Source organism: Ranitomeya variabilis, chromosome 8, assembly GCF_051348905.1.
Source record: "Ranitomeya variabilis isolate aRanVar5 chromosome 8, aRanVar5.hap1, whole genome shotgun sequence".
Classification (NCBI taxonomy): Eukaryota; Metazoa; Chordata; class Amphibia; order Anura; family Dendrobatidae; genus Ranitomeya; species Ranitomeya variabilis.
The window spans coordinates 120376857-120396523 of NC_135239.1; the positions used below are offsets into that span (position 1 = coordinate 120376857).

General features: G+C 47.1%; 1 protein-coding gene across 6 annotated transcripts in view; it reads right to left on the reverse strand.

The window, feature by feature from the left end:
* FOXRED2 (FAD dependent oxidoreductase domain containing 2) overlaps positions 1-19667 on the reverse strand; it is a 548573-nt gene that overhangs the window by 407058 nt on the left and 121848 nt on the right. For all 6 annotated transcript variants that reach the window (XM_077277999.1, XM_077278000.1, XM_077277998.1 and 3 more), the window contains exon 3: positions 7872-8123. In XM_077277999.1, coding sequence (XP_077134114.1) covers positions 7872-8123 — 252 coding nt within the window. The remainder of the gene's footprint in view (positions 1-7871; positions 8124-19667) is intronic.

A 19667-nucleotide genomic window follows, 5' to 3' on the forward strand; every position in this document is an offset into this window, starting at 1 on the left:
GTTGAGGAATGAACGGATTCGTGAAATATTTTTGAGTTGAAGTCGGCAGGAAGTGGAAAGGGCTTGGATATGTGGTTTGAAGGAGAGATCAGCGTCAAGGATTACCCCGAGGCAGCGAGCTTGTGGGACTGGGGAGAGTGGGCAGCCATTTACTGTAACGGTTAGGTTCGTTGGGGGGGTCGCGTGAAATAGGGGAAAGATGATGAATTCTGTTTTGCCCATGTTAAGTTTCAGAAATCTAGTTGCGGTGTTAAGTTCAGGGTCTGCGTTCAGTACAGGTACCACCTTCTCCAGAGTGTTCCTCATGCTGCTCCTAGGCCACCAGTTCATAACACCCCCCGATGTAGGCAGCTCCACAATAAAGTCCATTGATATAGACCCCCAAGGGCGGGACGGAACAGGTAATGGTTGTAGAAGACCTGTAGATGTCACATGAGGAGTCTTGAAACGGGCACATACCTCGCAAGAGAGAACATAGTCCTTGATATCCTTCAGGAAAGATGGCCACCAGAAGAATCGGCTCAGGAACTCTTGTGTCTTCTGTACCCCCCTGTGACCAGCCAACTTGGAGTCATGTACCAACTTGAGGATCTGCAGACGGACGACCTCCGGGACGTAGATACATCGATCTCTGAACCACATGCCACCCTTAAAGACAAGATTAATATCCACAGGTGGGTTGGCCAGAAATACATCACCTTCATAGGCCTCCCTGCACTCCTTCCACAAATCCTGATCGTGGATAACTCCGATGAAATTGGCATCAGATAGAATGGTCTTGGATGGGGCTCCAGGTACGGAATCCGCAGCATGGATTCGGGATAAAGCATCAGCCTTCCCACTACGAGAACCTGGATGGTACGAGATAACAAAGTTAAATTGATTTAAAAATAAGTTCCAACGAGCCTGACGAGGAGAAAGACATCTAGCGGATCTAAGGAACTCTAGATTGCGATGGTCAGTAAGCACTATGATCTGTTGTGCAGCTCCTTGCAGATGATGCCTCCATTCTTTGAAAGCCGCAATAATAGCCAGCAATTCCTTGTCTCCCACTTCATAATTCTTCTCTGCTGAGGTTTGTCTACGGGAAAAGAAAGCACAAGGATGTAGCAGACCCTTCTCTCCAGTTCTTTGGGAGAGAATAGCCCCCAAAGCATTATCAGAAGCGTCCACCTGCACAATGAAAGGAAGTGTTGGATCTGGGTGTATCAAACACGGTGCAACAGATCTTAAGCCGATCAAAAGCTTCTTGAGCCTATGATGACCACTTAAAGGACTTTTCCTTCTTTGTCAAGGAAGTAATGGGACAAACAATATCAGAAAAATTTCGAACGAAGCGTCTGTAGAATTTTCCAAAACCAATAAAACGATGGACCTCCTTAACGTTCTTGGTACCGGCCACTCAAGGATAGCCTGAATCATACCAGATTCTATGTTCAGCCCCTGGGGAGAGATGATATAACCTAAGAACTGTATCTCAGAATGATGGAACTCGCATTTCTCCAGCTTAATATACAGATGGTTCTCTTTCAGATGTCTTAAAACAGTTTTGACATGTTCTTCATGTTCCTGTAGAGTCAGAAAAGATTAGTATATCGTCCAAATAGATCACTACAAACTGGTCCAACAAATCTCTGAAAATGTCATTAGCAAGGTGTTGAAATTTTGCAGGGGCGTTACAAGGCCCGAAGGGCATCACAAGAGATTCAAAGTGTCCATACCGGCATCTGAATGCTGTCTTCCACTCATCCCCTGGACGAATACGCACCAAATTAGAAGCCCCACGAAGATCCAGTTTAGAGAACACCTTAGCATGGCGGACTCTTTCCAGTAATTCGGGAATCAGAGGCAAAGGATAACTGTTTCGTACGGTTACCTTATTGAGTTCTCGATAGTCAACACAGGGTCTCAGGGTCCCATCCTTCTTCTTTACAAAAAAGAAAGGTGCCCCTGCTGGTGAGGAAGAAGGACGTATGAAGCCTTTGGCCAGATTTTCATCAATATACTCCTTTAAGGCTTGAAGCTCAGGTGCCGCCAAAGGGTATACGTTACCAAAAGGAATGGCTGCCCCGGGAAGCAGCTCAATGGGACAGTCATAATGCCTGTGTGGAGGATGCTGATCTGCATTCTTCTTGTCACAGATGTCAGAGAACTCTTTATAAGCTGGAGGTAAAGAAAATACCTGTACATGTGGTTCCGTAGCCGTGGACTCAGGGACAGCTTCTGTTAACGCTGAGTTGCTCCTTGTTGGGAAGATAATCTTCCAGTTGATAATTGGGTTCTAAGAACGCAACCAAGGAATGCCTAAAATCACAGGAAAATGAGGAGAAGAAATTAGCAAGAAAGAAAGTTGCTCCTGATGATTAGGCTCCAACAAAATTTCAAGGGGTACGGTCTCCTGATCCACAGGCCCAGAGATTAAAGGTGAGCCATCCACTGTTTCCATGGTAATTGGAGAGGCTCTTTGCTGAATTTTAATACCATGTTCCTTGGCAAATGCGATATCCATGAAATTGCCACCTGCACCTGAGTCAATCATAGCTGAACTGGAAATCCACTGTCCTGAACACAGGATCTTAATAGGGAGAGAACAGTGAGAGTTCTTTTCCTTCAGCTCCTTGGGGGGTGAAGTCATAGAAAGTGAATGGAATACAGCGTTTAAAGGCAGGCTACATTCAGAGATGTCAGATTCATCATCACAGTTGTCATATTCCCCTATTGCTGCTAGCACCTTGTTAGGCCGTCTAGGACACTTAGGACAATTGATCAAGAAGTGATCAGACTGGCCGAAGTAGAAACAGACTTTCACGAAGGCGATACTCCCGGCGCTCATTGATCTCGCGCCTCTGAATGGAATCAATTTGCATGGGCACCTCCTCCACCTCCCGAGAGGTTTTACCTGCAGGCTCTTTGGAAGGAAGGGAAAAATTAGAAACACGGTTATATGCAGCAAATTTCTCCTGCCTACGCTCAGTAAGGCGAATGTCTATGCACACACAATGCTGTATAAATGTATCAAGCTATTGTGGTGACTCAGAGTGAGCTAGTTCATCTTTTACAATACTAGACAGACCCCTTTTAAAATAGGCAATTGTGCATAACTGTCCCAATTGGTATCTACCGCCAATCTCCTGAATTCAGTGGCATACTCAATAACAGAACGTTTAGCCTGGCGTAAAGACAACAAAGCAGATTCAGCGGTTGCACGGCGATTAGGGTCATCAAACATTAATGCCATAGCGGCCAAGAAATCATCCAAGTCATTTAACCGTGGGTCACGAGACTCAATCATCGGATTCGCCCAGGCGAGCGCTCGTGATGTCAGTAGCATTGTTACACACAATACTTTGGATCTATCAGTAGGAAAACGGTCAGCATGCACATCAAAATATAGCATACATTGATTCACAAAGCCACAAAATTTGTCGCGATCACCATTAAGTCTGAATGGGGGCAACTTAGGTGGGCCAGCTGGTGGCGGTTGCCCAGAGGGTAAAGTCACTTGTGCAGCTATTTGCGTGCTTATGTCCTGAAAAGCCCGTCCATACTGGGACTCTATGCCAGCAAGTTTGCTTTCCTGGGCTGCCATGCGGTTGCTCAAGTCCTGCAAAGTTTGTCCAAACACTTGTTGATTGTGTTCAAAGCTTCCAAACTTCTTTTGCAGACATTCCACATCTTTCTGCAGTGATCTAATTATGGAAAACACCTGCTCTAATTTGCTTTCTGAAGTCATTGTTCCAGCAGTCTCCTTTTTTTTTTAGGCTGGAGTATCCTGTAATAATTATAGGGGATAACTCAGGAGACTCTTTGCGTGGAACAAGACAACTACAGGACACAGTTTTTTAAGTGGTAAAGTCTATATTATCACACGGTGATTCAAACAGGTGCAGAGAGAAACTCAAGTCCACAACACTTGGTGCAAATAATAAACGCAGCTTAGCAGTCTATAGGAAACTTCAGAGGAAAATGCAATCACGCAGAATGTCTATGAAGCACAGTTATTCTTGAGGATACTTGACATGAATAAATCCTTGTCTTAGTCCAGGCACAGATAGATATGCTTATTAGGCAGTTCAAATCATATCTTAGCTCAACCAGGGAGGCCTGGTTAATAGTCTCAGGTTATTGCAAAGCAGAAACAGCTTACATGTCCAGCAAATGCAGATGGAAGTAAACATGAACAGCAGATGAAGGAGGATTACTGGAAACTTGTGTATGCAGCAGGAACTCAGAGCAGAGTAGCAGGATCACCACACAGGTTCACAGGAGCAGGTGTATAGCCAGAGAGTAATCAGAGGTCAGGAGCTGGATGCAAGGCAGAATACTCTAGCACAGACTGAAGGCTCAGGTGGAGTTTTATAGCAGGAAGACACAGTGCACATGAGACCAAAGACGCCATCTTGGAAAAGGGCAGTAATGCACAAAAGGTAAAAAATGTTCAGAGTCCTGACAGTCAGAGATGATGTACCCCAAAAAAAGGAGGGAAGTCTGTTCGAAGATATATTTTTCGTACTTGGCATAGAGACGGTTCTCTCTCAAATGAAGTAACACTTGACAAACTTTCTGTCTATGGGTAGGCAGATCCAGAGAAAAAACGAGAATGTCATTGAGGTACACCACAACACAGGAATACAAGAGATCCCGAAAGACGTCATTTATAAACTCCTGAAACACTGCAGGAGCATTGCAGAGACCGAAGAGCATGACTAAATATTCGTAGTGCCCATCTTGTGTGTTGAATGCGGTCTTCCACTCATCTCCAGCATGGATGCGGACCAAATTGTAGGCACCACGGAGGTCCAGCTAACTAAAGATTCTTGCTCCTCGTAGGCGATGAAAGAGCTCAGGGATGAGCGGCAGTGGGTACTTGTTCTTGATGGTAATTTCATTGAGCCCTCTGTAGTCAATGCAAGGACAAATTGAGACATCTTTCTTTTTGACATAGAAGAATCCAGCGTCAGTAGGAGAAGACGACTTTTGGATAAAGCCTTTGGCAAGATTCTCCTTAATATACTCCGACATTGCTTGCGACTCAACTGGAGAGAGCAGATATATTCTATCCCTGGGAAGCGTAGAACCAGGAATGAGTTCAGTCGGGCAGTCATATGGCCGATGAATATGGCCGGGAAAACTCTCCACCTCCCTTTTGCAAAAGACATCCGCGAAGGACCAATAAGCGACTGGTAATCTGGCCGAAGCGAAGATGGGACGAGAAATTTTGGCAGGGCGAACTGATAATAGGCATTGATCATGGCAGTGCTGACCCCAATGAAGAACGTTCCCCGAGCACCAGTCCAGGATAGGTTCATGCCCCCTCAGCCAATGTAGCCCGAGAAGAATTGCATGGGACAAATTGGGCAAGACGTAGAACGCGATTCTCTCGCAATGCAGAGCCCACACCTGCAACTCCACCTGTTCCGTAACTTTTGTGACGGTCTCTTGTAAAGGCCTTCCATCCACAGAGGAAATCAGACATGGCTCCTTCAGAATCCTGACCGGAATCCGGTGCTTCTTGACCACCTCCAGACTAATGAAGTTGCCTGCCGCACCCAAATCCAAATATGCCAATTCCAAGTAGCTCCCATTCACAGAAGTTATCTGGACAGACATAGATAAGGCTAGGGAGGAGTCACACACACCCAGGGAGGCCTCTCCTACCTGACCTAGGTGGAGGAGTTTCCCAGCCAAACGGCAACCCTCTCTTTCTGACGCTGATCTGACATCTTGACCTGATCCACCTGCATAGGTTCAGGAGTGGGAATGGAAGAGGATGCCATAGATCGCGGGCTAACAGATCTATTGATGGAGGAAACCGGACGATTGTACCTCTTCTCTACAATGGACTCCCGGAAGCACTCCTGAAGGTGTAGGTCAATACTTGTAGCCAGAGAGATCAAATTCTCTAGGGAGGTTGGAGTATCCCGACGCGCCAATTCATGCTTACCTCGACCCGACAACCCACGCCAGAATGCTCCGACCAGTGCCTCATTATTCCACCCCAGCTCCGACAAAGTACGAAAACGAATAGCATATTGCCCGACCGTAAGGGAACCTTGGTGATTAAAGAGAGCCTCAGTGGCCGAGACTACACGACCTGGCTCGTCTAACACTTTGTGAAAGGTCTCTAAAAAGGTAGACAATTGAGAGGTTATGGGATCATCACGTTCCCACAAAGGATTTACCCAGGCCAGAGCCTCACTCTCCAAATGTGAAACTACGAACGCCACTTTTGCCTGATCGGTGGGATATTGGTGCTGCAATAGTTCAAAATGTAGGCGGCATTGATTCAAAAAACTCCGACATAGCTTGGGGTCACCATTATACCAGGGTGGTTTACCAAGACGGGGTGGAGGATGCGGAGAGGGATCAGGGTTACGAGACTGAGCTTGAGCAGAGGCTGCCGCGGAAGACAGAAGGGAGAGCAGACGGTCATCCACTGAAGCCATATAACTTAGTATGTGAGTCTGGGTGTCACGCTGCTGAACTTGCTCCTGTTGGAGACTGGCGAGCTGAGAGGCATTCCCAGGGTCTGAGGCCTGTAACAACCGAGATTCCATGCACTTCATGAACGGCATTATACACGTCTGATTCTCCAGCAAGTACACCAATTCCTTCTGAGTGGCAGACGAGGCACCTGCGGGGTCCATTGCCTGATTGTTCTGTTAAGAGTCCTGAAGTGGACCCACTGGATCGTGGTCACGACCGTTGCCAGGCGAGCTCACAGGTGGAACTGATCCCTATACAGGGACTGTTAGGGACAAACCTAGGAGGGAGATACACCACGATAGCTTGTGCCAGAGGGGAGGCTCGAGGATAACGGGGAGAATCAGGGTACTCACTGAGGACCAGACGGGCAGAGTAGCCACAGAGAGAACCCGGGATTCAGGACATGGCAGGGTTCACACAGAGGGTATCGGAACCTGGGCGGAGCAGAGCACGCACTGGAGGAATACTGGTACTGAGCAGGGCAGAGTATGCACTGGAAGTGTACAGGGATGGAGCAGAGTACGCACACACTGGAAGCGTACAGGGACAGAGCAAAGCACGCACTGGAAGTGTACAGGGACTGAGTAGAGCACGCACGCACTGGAAGCATACAGGGATGGAGCAGAGCACGCACACACTGGAGGGAGCACACACTGAAGTCTAGCAGGAAGCGACCTGATATACTCGGAATTCACAGCCCAGGCAGGACAGCGCTTCTGGGTCAGTACCACCCGGCATCATAAAAAAGCCAGGAGTGCGCGCGACCGTGACCTAAGCAGCCTAGAACGGCTGAGGAAGAGGCCGGAAGAGGAGGCGGGATGCGGCGAAAGACCCGGGAAGCAAGGTGAGTATCTCCGTGTGCCGAAATACCTTGTAAGGATGGGAGATATTGCATTGGGCATGACAGGGAATGCAGTTTTACTTGTCTGTCTTTATTTTCGATTTCTCCCTCCAGCATGATGTTTTTATGGATAAAAATACTTCTAATTGTAAGATCCAACCATTTTTTAATAGAGCCCTGGTTCAGTTTATCACTTTAATGTCTGTACATGTCACTGTCAGGTATTGGCTACCTAGATTTTAGTCTTGAATGTTAAAGTTATATGTGATCTCTATCTGATCCTGCTCTTACCCCTACTTAGATTGATTGGATTCTTGCACCCCTAGCGGGTCTTGCTTATCTAAATACAAGTACAGTAAGCTCCACAAACAGAATGATCCTATATCTCACTGTACTTGCATGACACTCATATGACACTGATATGACACTCGTCTTGCTTTTCAGGAACAGAATCAGACTGATTTTTATTTATGCTGATGAGTGTGAGCCTTTTAATGTAGCCGCACATGAATGGAGTTTGATGTACAATCCTTCATATACTTGCCTCAAATCACCAACATAGTGTGTGGACCAAGACAGTCGGACTCTGGAACGTCCAATCATATGTATAAAATTAGTCGAGCTTAGAATATTTTCAGCAGTTTCAAAGGCAGAATTCCCACGACCCAAAATGAGAAGACTTTGTCCTGTGAAATTAGAAGGGTCTATTGAAACGGTTTCATAGCCCTCTGCATATTCTTCTCCAGAAAACTTCACTTTATTAGCTAAAGATAATCCAGTTGCCACTAGAAGAACGCTGAAACAGAGGAAAATATTAAAACTACATTAACACATTTGGAGTATATAATCCTTAAAGGGAACCTGTCACGTCCAAAAATGCTATTTACCTTAAAATATAGGATTAATCTCCATGTAAGTAGCATTAAAATCAAATTGAGCTGCCTTACTGGCGTAACAGCGACAGAGAGAAAATTACTTTATATACTACCGTACTTGTGGTCACTCGGTTCAAGTAATATGGGTGGTGCAGGCAGCGGTTACAGTAACCACTTATCTGTACAAAGAGTGCAATGTATTCACTCCCCGACACTTTGATTGACAGCTTGCTCTGCACCACCTCTGAGACTGAATGCCAGTGGCTAGAGGTAAGATACAAATATTTTTTCTCCCTGCAACCGCTGCTCCAATAAAGCAGCTTAACATGATTTTAATGCCATTTACGAGCAGATTAACCCTGTATCTACAGATAAATATCATATATGACAGGTTCCCTTTAATTATAAAATACAGGGAAGTATAGCTACAACTACATGCAAGTGCAGACATATACTTTACTATCAAGTCTGAGGATAGGATGCTACTAGAGACTCACTGTGTAGCTTGTCTTCACCATCAGACCACCTCATATTCCAGTATATGAAAGTTTAAATTAAAGTAATCTACTATATAATTGTCTAAGGGTCACTTCCGTCTTTCTGTCTGTCCTTCTGTCTGTCTGTCTTTCTTTCTGTCATGGATATTCATTAGTCGCGGCCTCTGTCTGTCATGGAATCCAAGTCGCTGATTGGTCGTGGCAAAACAGCCACGACCAATCAGCGACGGTTACAGTCCGGTGGAAAAATGGCAGCTCCATCCTCCCCGCAGTCAGTGCCCGCTCCTTACTCCCCTCCAGTCTGCCCTCACACAGGGTTAATGGCAGTGGTAACGGACCGCGTTATGCCGCGGTGTAATGCACTCCGTTACCGCTGCTATTAACCCTGTGTGACCAACTTTTTACTATTCATGCTGCCTATGCGGCATGAATAGTAAAACGATCTAATGTTAAAAATAATTTAAAAAAATAAAAAATTGTTATATACTCACCGTCCGTTGGCCCCCGGATCGACAACAGGCCTTTCCCGCTCGCGACGCTCCGGTAACCGGTCCATGCTGCGATCTCGCGAGATGATGACGTAGCGGTCTCGCGAGACCGCTACGTTATCATCTCGCGAGACCGCAATGCACTCTTGAGAACGGAGCGCACGAGCAGCGTCGGTAACCGCTTCGCTTGGATTCGGGGGCTCCGGAAGGTGAGTATATAACAATTTTTTATTTTAATTCTTTTTTTTAACAGGGATATGATGGCCACATTGCTATATACTGCATGGGCTGTGCAATATACTTCGGGGACTGTGCAATGTACTACGTGGCTGGGCAATATACTACATGGGCTGTGCTATATACTACGTGGCTGGGCAATATACTACATGGGCTGTGCTATATACTACGTGGCTGGGCAATATACTACATGGGCTGTGCTATATACTACGTGGCAGGGCAATAAACTACGTGGGCTGCGCAATATACTACGTGGGCTGCACAATATACAACGTGGGCTGCGCAATATACAACGTGGGCTGCGCAATGTACAACGTGGGCTGTGCTATATACTACATGGGCTGCACAATGTACTGCGTGGGCTGCGCAATGTACTGCGTGGGCTGCGCAATGTACTGCGTGGGCTGCACAATGTACTGCGTGGGCTGCGCAATGTACTGCGTGAGCTGCGCAATGTACTGCGTGAGCTGCGCAATGTACTGCGTGGCTGTGCAATATACTACGTGGGCTGTGCTATACACTACACATACATATTCTAATATACCTGATGCGTTAGAATCGGGCCACCATCTAGTAAAATATAATAGCACAAGTTCCTGGTGCAACAGAAAGGCCAAAGATGCAGGGTGCTCTGAAGAGCACATCACACCCATTCTGCTAGTGGAAAGAATAGTGCAGCATTCATCTGCTCCAATGATATCTTCTGATACATTGATGAAATATCGCACTGCATGAATACTTACAGAAATGAGCAGAAGCAAAATTTATCAAAGTGAAAAGAATACCTGTAATGTCTGTACTCAGAGGAAGAGAGTGAACACCTACAACTTATTGCACACCACACGAGTTGAGATAAATTAATAGTATAATCATGAGAAGCTATATAATAAAAAGTAGGAATTAGTCCTACCGGTAATAGTGTTTCCAGGAGTCCATCATGACAGCACCACCAGGAGGTTGTCCTTCTTATCCTTGATAGGGACAGGAACACAGAAGAGGTTAAATAGCCCCTCCCTACCACCACCCTTCTGTGATTTTCCAAAGTACCACACCAGGATGGATGCAACCAATTTTATTCAACTGCTGCGTACAGATGAGGGCCATGTTCCTTGAAGGTAACATCCTTCTATGTGAGCTCCCCAGAAGCTTAAGCTTGCATCTGTGGTTATATTTATGCATGGAGACACTCTCCAGGGTCTCCCTTTTTTGAGGTTTTCGATGTTGGTCCACCATGACAGGGACTGTTTTACCTCCTTGGGTAATAGCATTTTGTTGTCCAACAAATCTTTCTTGCCATCCCATATGAAAAGGACTTCTCGTTGAAGGGTTCTTGAATGAAACTGACTCCACTGTACCCTGGGGATACACGAAGTCATTAGACCTAGAAGCCTCATGGCTTTCCTGATGGATATGTATCTGTGTTTCTGATTTGTCTGGAACGCACGCTGACGAGCCTGGGATCATCTGCTTCCGGTGCCATGATACTCCAGACACTCCCCCAGGTTCTGCCGACGTGCCCCGGCCATATGGAGCACCGAAAACTGTCAACACCGGCAAAACCCCAGGGACATGGCCACGCCCCCCGAAGTAGTCACCGGCGCACTCCCTGATGACGCGGCGCGCTGGAAGTTGAGGAGACTCCGATGGCCTCGGACTCTATGCGGAGTACCTGACTTGTGAGCCCACTCCCCCGGATCCACCAATGACGTGACCCCCATCCAGGCATTCGGTCTGAGGAGTCGGCCGCCAGACGCTGCCCACAGCCCTTTATGAAGGGATGAGGCTGCTAACGGGAGCTCACAGCTCAACCTAATTCACCTGAGAGACCTCCATCGGTTTCTGAGATATTATGGAGTCCCCGTCCACCGACACTCCTTCGGCCCAGAGCCCCCTCCAGGAGGATATGGCTGCACTCGGGAGCTGTCACGGGGAGACTAGGTGGGCAAGAGCTCATAACCCGGGCCCCTGCAATTTCCCTCAGACTAGGGAAATCCTGACTGACCCTCTACCTAGAGTTTACACTGATGGTGTGCATGTCTAGGCCTCGACCCTCGCCCTGTCTCCTGTTTCAACCCTAGGCTGAAACCACCGCCCACCACCCAGTGAAAAGATAATACACCAATACCCACAGTAGCACAGACAAGGATAACGGAAAATATACACCACGCCACAGTCACTCAGGAATACACTATAAATGCGCAGGGCAAAATAAATACAAATATAGGAAGGAGTAAATAAGACAAAGGGAAATACACCACCAGCAACGATACTCCAACTACTAGCTCACCACTCCAGACCGAGATAACAACGCACAAGACAGAAGCTATAATCGGCGACGCCCAATGTTCAGGAGAACTATTTAAAGGCAATGGGCATGGCCCAGCTTCCAATCCGAGCATCAGGTAAATTAACCCCGGACCAGCTAGATAAAATCTAGCCGACGCCAATGAGCACATAGTGGTCAAAAGCGGAATTACCGCTGTCTGTCGAACGACCTGGTCTGAACAGCGTCCGACATGACAGGAGCTCCTGCTTGACTGGACCCTGACACCTTCCAGTATCAGGTAAGCTCTGATCTTCTGGAGAACACCTCTCCAGCGTCTGTCCCTGATAGGGACAGGAAAAACACTGAAGGGTGGTGGTAGGGAGGGGCTATTTAACCTCTTCTGTGTTCCTATTCCTATCAAGGATAAGAAGGACAACCTCCTGATGGTGCTGTCAGGAGGGACGTCCTGGAAATAAATGTTAACAGCAAAAAAATAAGAAACCATATTAAAAACATACAAGGATATTTAAACAATTTAAAAGTATAAAAGCAGTAAGTGGAGCAATAATAGTTTAAAAAGTAAAGAAAATGTTTGAGTGCATTGCAGGAAGAGACAAAACTCCTGTTGCAATGCGTTAAAAAGAGCACCAAAAAATAAAGCTTTACTGGATGTACATAAGCCTTTGGTATCACGCTTATCTGCAACCAGCAGCAGCTCATTTTATGAAAGGCTTGTTTAGTTTATAGCAGCAAAATGGAAAAATCCAGTATGACCAAGAAATTAGGTAAGTACACTGCTCAAAAAAATAAAGAGAACACTAAAATCCCACATCATAGATATCACTGAATGAAATATTCCAGTTGTAAATCGTTATTCATTACATAGTAGAATGTTTGGGGTCCATAAAACTTAAAAATTATCAACGTAAATCACAACTAATATTCCACGGAGGTCTGGAGTTGGAATGATGCTCAAAATCAAAGTGGAAAATGACATTACAGGCTGATCCTGTAACTAACGTAGGCCAGCACGGTGGCTCAGTGGATAGCACTGCAGCCTTGCAGCACTGGGGTCCTGGGTTCAAATCCCACCAAGGACAACATCTGCAAAAAGTTTGTATGTTCTCCCCGTGCTTGCCTGGGTTTCTTCCAGGTACTCCGGTATCCTCCCACATTCCAAAAACCTACTGATAGGGATTCTAGATTGTGAGCCCATTGGGGACAATGATGATAATGTGTGCAAACTGTAAAGCGCTGCGGAATATGTTAGTGCTATATAAAACTAAACATTATTATTATTATCCAACTTCAGTGGAAATGCCTCAAGACAAGAAAATGATGCTCAGTAGTGTGTGTGGCCACATGAGGTCTGGCATTGTCCTGCATTAGGAGGAACCCATGGCCAACTGAACCAGCATATGGTCTCACAAGGGGTCTGAGGATCTCATCCCCCGCCACGTCTCCCGTTGTACTGGTTTGTCTCCTGGTAGCGCATCCAGCCTCTGGATCCTACGCTGACAGACACAGCTCGCATTAATGTGCCACCCTGGATGAGCTGCACTAACTGAGCCATTTGTGTGGGTTGTAGAGTCCGTCTCATGCTACCACGAGTGTGAAAGAACAACCAACATTCAAAAGTGACCAAAACATCAGCCAGAAAGCGTTAGTACTGAGATCTGGTCTGTGGTCACCACCTGCAGAACCACTCCTTTATTGAGTGTGTCTTGATAATTGCCAATAATTTCCATCTGTTGTCTATTCCATTTGCACAACAGCATGTGAAATTGATTGTCAAACAGTGTTGCTTCCTTAGTGGACAGTTTGATTTCACAGAAGTTTGATTTACTTGGAGTTATATTCTGTTGTTTAAGTGTTCCCTTTATTTTTTTGAGCAGTGTATATTATTACACACCTGTGGGTATGATTCAAATTATCCTCCCACGGTGTCTGTCTGCGGAGCAGTTTCTGGTGCAGTGGCATACATAGTGTTTGATATATGTATTGTACCCATATACATTTTATGTCTCCCCCATTTGATCTGTTTATTAATTACTACCATTTGGTTGTTAGTTGTGTAAACATCCATTTGCTTTCCAAATACTCCTGTACAACCTTTTCCCTTCTTTTTGCCCACATCCAAGATGGATGTCGCTATATTTTATATTGTATACTGTCTCCTCTGCCTCGGCCAGTTTCACTTCTGCTTGGCACCCGGCGATGGATCAAGTGGGGCCCTGCGTGTTTCCGGCGTCGGCTGGCTGGGCGAGAGATGTCCCGGCCTACGCAGCGGTGCCATGACGATACATATTATTGGTTTATACCGGTATATCTGGCCGATGGTATATATATATATATATATATATATATATATATACACACCCCCAGAGTTCAGCACTTATCATCATGTCCCCTGAGGAAGGAGCTCGCTCCGAAACGTGTATCAGGGTGGGCTGGTGGACCTTGTCTTTGCACTCAGTCAGGTATTTACTTGTATTTCTTATGGTCCCTACTATATGCTGAACTATTTCATATTGATTCTTTTGACACATGGATCAGTGCAATGAATGTCATTACAGGTGCAATAACATGTATATGATGATTTTGTATGGTCCTTCCAGCCCAATTTCTGTATGCTGGCTGTAGGTATGCACATGTATCCCCCTCCCTTGCTTTTTTTTACTTGTTCCAATTTTATATTTGAATACTAAAGGTTTTCATAGTCAATTATCTAGTTGGACTTTATGACTGTGTTTCCTTTGGTTTTGGCAACCACGACAGTAAGCCTAGCATTTTTTGGCCTTGTAATTTAGGGCACTTAGATTGTGCTGGGCAGTCTGACTAATCTAATAGTCACAAATATGCTATAAGCCAGACACTGTGCATTACCTGTGTGTGACTGGTGCCCTACACAAGATTCTTTTGTGTAGTTTAACAAATTGATATGTTATGAATGGTTGTCTCATCAGTATTTTGCCCCTGTGTTGCAGCAATCTTTACTATATGGGCTTGCTGCATCCTGATAGGTTATTAGTTCTAAGACTTGGGAAAGTATATACGGCTGCAGATTTTTGCTATGTTAAATTTTAGAATATTTTTTATTCCTCTTTTTATGGCTTTGCATTTAATGTTATTGTAGCTTCCTCATGTTGGATGTGGACAGGTGGAGGCCCCTGCCTGTGATCACAACTCCTGCCATGTTAAAACCCACGTTCTGGCCAAACACTTGCCGAAAGGCAGGCCAGCACCTCCAAGGCATAAAGGTCAAGCCCAGTTTGGAGACCCAGAAGTTAAATGGGGCAGACCCATCAGTTAGTACGTGTAGACGTGAGGACAGGTATCCTTCTACCATGTGGCTGTAATGCTGCCTCCTGTTAATACCTACCATATCAGATGGTGCTGCCGGATGTTGTGGTGTGCCAAGAAAGTTTTGCCACATTTCGGCCAAGCTAACCTAGCCTTCTAAGTTGCTGGCAGTGCCCCAACTGCGTTGGCGACCTCCTTCGCCTCTGCCTTGTTCTTTCACTGAGCCCACACTGTCAGGTGGGAAAACGAGTTTCTCAACCAGCATTTTTTTGTAGTCACACATTTTGTGATCAAGCTCCAGTGAAAGAAATAATGATGGTACATTGTCCTTGTAGGGGGGATCCAGTTGGGTGGCCACCCAGTTATCAGCACTAGCAACAATATGTGCTGTTTGTTGGTCGTTAAGCTGACACAACAGTATATATTGGCTCATGTGCCAGGTTGCCCAGAGGCAATGACAAGCTGCCCTCAATGGGAGGTGTATGGTCTGGGTCCTTTGTATCCCCCCAGCCACGCTCCAATGATGCCCCTGAGCTTTTTGAGTGCCACCCTGCTGTGAACACAGTTGCTCATCCTCCCAAAATGTCCCCCGGCTGTACAGTTGGGTACCTGGCCACTGTTGGTACAGTAAACCACCCTCTGAGCTACGTGTGTACAATAGGCCTGATAACTGATTTGGCACCGCTTCTCCTGCTCCACTTCCTCTTGTGCCATCACCTCATGCATCATGGGCTAAATTGCTTTTTCCCAGCACATGTTTAGACCGTAAGGATGGTGAACTGGTCGGCAGGGAAAAGGCCCAGGATTTGGCATCACCCCTGATAAGGGAGACTATAATCCCCACACGCTGTTCCTCACTCCCTGATGAACGAGGGTGGAGCCTGCAGTACAACTTGCAGGCTTCCTTGAAAACCAAAAATGTATCTCTCCCTCCAGAAAAACTGTCAGGGAGAGATATATTGGGCTCTGGTTGAGCCAGCACCTGAGCTGAGGCCCAGAACCCCAACAACTGCTGCACCACCTCATCACACAGACCCTTAAGCTCATCGGTGACGGACTGGAGCAGTTGGGCAAATGCCTGCATTTGAGCCATGGCTCACCAGGAAAAAAAAATGTCATGGGGCAGCAATGGGAAAACAGGAGATGAAGAATCTGGGCCCCTGAACTGCCCCTAAGGCTAGGGGGAGCCCTGACTTTCCTTATCTTGGGGGTACCCTTGAAGGTAGGGAGGCCCAAGTCACCGACCTGTCCCTATCTCCTGTTAAACCCTGAGCTAAACCCCTAACCCCCACCCCAAGAGGTGAAAAATGTAAATGCAGCGCCCCAGAGTCCTGGTCGTTGCAGTACTGTGGCTCCGCCACTAAGGGGAGCTGTGGTACGTCCGATGACACTGAAGGAGTTCATCTGATCAGGTATCACAGACACCAATACATTTCACCGCCGGGCCTCCAGGGGGAGCTAAGGGTTCTATTCATTAGGCCACTCTCCACATACTGGTAAAACTGGGGGTCAGGCAGGAAGTTAGACAGAAAGCTGACTGGGTTGGAACCAGGCAACACCTTGTGGCAGAGGGTGTTGTGGGAGAAGATTCGGTAGGGTCTCTGTCAGGGGTGGGATCCTGACAGAGACTGGGCAACTTGAGCGAACGTAACGGGACCGTGCCTGCTCAGTATAGCGGCGGTACCCAAGAAGGGATTGGAAGTGAGATAGATTGTGCTGAGTGAGAAATGAGATCAAAGCAACAAGGAGAATACCAGTAGGGGTCGTGCTGTAAGACCGAGGCAACATCCTACTGAGGCGCACAACCGGCGGCCGGGACGCCGAGGGAGTATTACAATATTCAGCTTCAAGCAATACTCTAAACAGCGGCAGGACAGTCAGTCTAAGGCGGGCTGTCTCACCTAAATCACCTATGCAGTCTTGGGGGGCAACTAGTGGAGAGGGGCGACTCTAGGGTCCCGGAAGAGCTCCAAGCCTACCCGTCAAACGGGTGCCGTTCTAACCGTAACATCAGGGAGGGACGGAGAATTAGCAGAACATCATCTAATCGAGTTGTGAGGGAACTTAAGAAACGGACACAACAGTTGTGGGGACTTTCCGTAAGCACAGCAGGGAAGGACCACAACACATAGCGCTAGAAGGAAGGCACAGATTTCCACCTGTTAAGAGAACTCTGGAGGTGCCATTGGACCGGCCGGACTTGCACAGCCTGGTTATCTGGACTCCGGACTGAGGACCCAGAGATCTTCAGTAAAGAGGTAAAGAGACTGCAACCTGGTGTCCTCGTTATTTATCGCACCGCACCACTACAGCCTCACACCACCATCATCTACCCACATCTAGTACTGTACGCCCCTCAGCAGGGTCACGGACCAGGTCTAGCCACCGTGACAACCCCAGTGCAGAGACTCACAGGCCCGGTACCGGGTACCCCTCGGCCCTGCGGCAGTGGGGGCGCTACAACTTGGCGTCACGAACAGGATCTACTTAAGCCTGAAGAATCAGGTCATGTGTGCCTTGGAACTGTGATTTACTGTGCTTGGACTGTACTTTATTGCAAAGACTGTGGATTGTCACTTGCCGCCAAAAGTTTGCGCCAAAACCGCCGCCATTACAGCGCTAAGGAGAGCGCAGGAGAAGAAGAAGGGCGTGGAAGTGGGCGTGAACAAGCTGAAGAGCGCGAAAGACAATGGCCGCCCAGTCTAAATATCTCGGCCCCTTGAGGACGTGTCCGTCAGCAGCCGAGATCCGCCTCCTGATCCTCAATGGTGGGCAGAGACAGAGAAAACGAAACCGCCCACGAAGGAGAGAGCGGGAAAAGGACCAGGAAGAAGAAGTCAGCGACATGGAGGACGCCATGGCGAGCCGCCCGGAGCCGGAGCGTGGGGTAGGAGCAGAGGACTCCCCCAGCCACCCGGAGGGGCACCACAACCAGGCCTCCACCGCTGATGCTGAATTCCTGCAGGCCGGAGTGGACGAGCTCAGCGACCGACCCCGGCGGACGCAGCTGAGCACTGAGACCGGGTGGAAGAAGATCTTCATCGGGAGCCTCGCCGGACGCCTGTCGGCAGCCTCGTCTGGTCCGGAGCAGGAAAGAAGTTCCAGTGCTCCGAAGCTGGAAAGCCAGGCCCTGCCGGAAAGCGGTATGCTGCAAGCAGAGATGACAACGCCGCAGCACAAGGCCCCGCAACCAGCGTTCCAGACCCCAGCGGAGACGGAGCAGACCGGCACCGGAGGGACCGCATCTGAAGCAGGTATGAAGGACGACCCTGCCCTGACAACCGACACCACTCCGGTGACTGCTAGTGCCCCAGCTGCTGACTCCGTTCCAGTGACTGATCTTGCAGCAGCTGCTACCTCTGCTGCAGCAAATGCCCACACTCAAGCTGCGCAGACCTCCATCGCTGCGCATGATTTAACCGTACATGAAAGACGGATTAACGGCGTTTGTCCAGCACTGGGTGTAACCCTGGACCTCACCTTTCCCAGGCCAGGAAGGGTTAAGTGCCAGGTGCAGCCCTGGAAGCCGTTCAACTAAACCTCGGAAACCTGAAACTGTACATAGTTAACTGCTTGTTTCCCTGCTTTTTGCTACTAATACCCGACCTGGGTTATTCTTAAAGGGATCCCTTCGTTTACCCGGGATCCCTATTGCTTTTATTTTTGTTTTTATTTTCCTTTTGCTCCTTGTTTACCCAAGTTTACAAAGAACTGCTGGGATCATGAACAATGCATGATACAAACTGCTTGTAAATAGTTTGCACCTTATTAAAGGTGCTCCCTACTGGTTTTACTTAAAGAAGGACTCTTTGTGAAGTTACCGCACCGGAGCCTTTGCTGAGTATGGACTGGTAGCTTGAGAAGATGTGCTACCTCATAAAGATTTGGTCCCCTCTTAAAGGGGATGTTCATTTGTTGCACTTAAAGAATGATATTGCTTTAAAACTGAAAGATAGCAATAATGTCTTGACAAAAAGAAAGTGATGATAATGTTTGCATGAGAAAGTTATGTGTATTTAACGAGTTAATTGTGAAAAATGTTTGATAATGTTGATAGGAAAATGAGGACAGAAAGTGAGCCCGTATGGGGTTAGTGAGTCCTCTTAGGAGCCTTGAAGAAATGGCTCATTGATCTTAAACTGAAAGTAGTGCTATGTTCTATACTATGTATAGTAGTTGAAAAGACAGAAGGCTCGGGCTGAAAGGGGCGGTCCTGTAAGAAAGGAGAGGCAGTAGGTCTGGCGCCGTTAGGACAGGCGGTCCTGCAGATTTAAAGAAGGAGAATGTAAAAGTTAAATTGCCTTATAATGTGATTATAAGAAGGTCTTTAGCAGATTCAGAGTGTACGTCCTTAAAGGCAATGTTAAATTATTGTTCAAGAATTTGTACTAAGTAGAATACCCGGTTGGGTAAGAAAAGTTACTTATAGCATGTTGCTATGATATTTAACCATGTTTGCAACGTTCAAGTGTCCTCACCTCCCATAAAGGGAAGCTCTGTTTAAATATACTTATTGTTATTGCACTCAACAAAATTGTATGTCTTTTTGCTAAACTGTATTGTTGTTTTCTTCCCAGTCCCGGAGTACTGGATTTAACCGGGGGGGAGTGCAGCGCCCCAGAGTCCTGGTCGTTGCAGTACTGTGGCTCCGCCACTAAGGGGAGCTGTGGTACG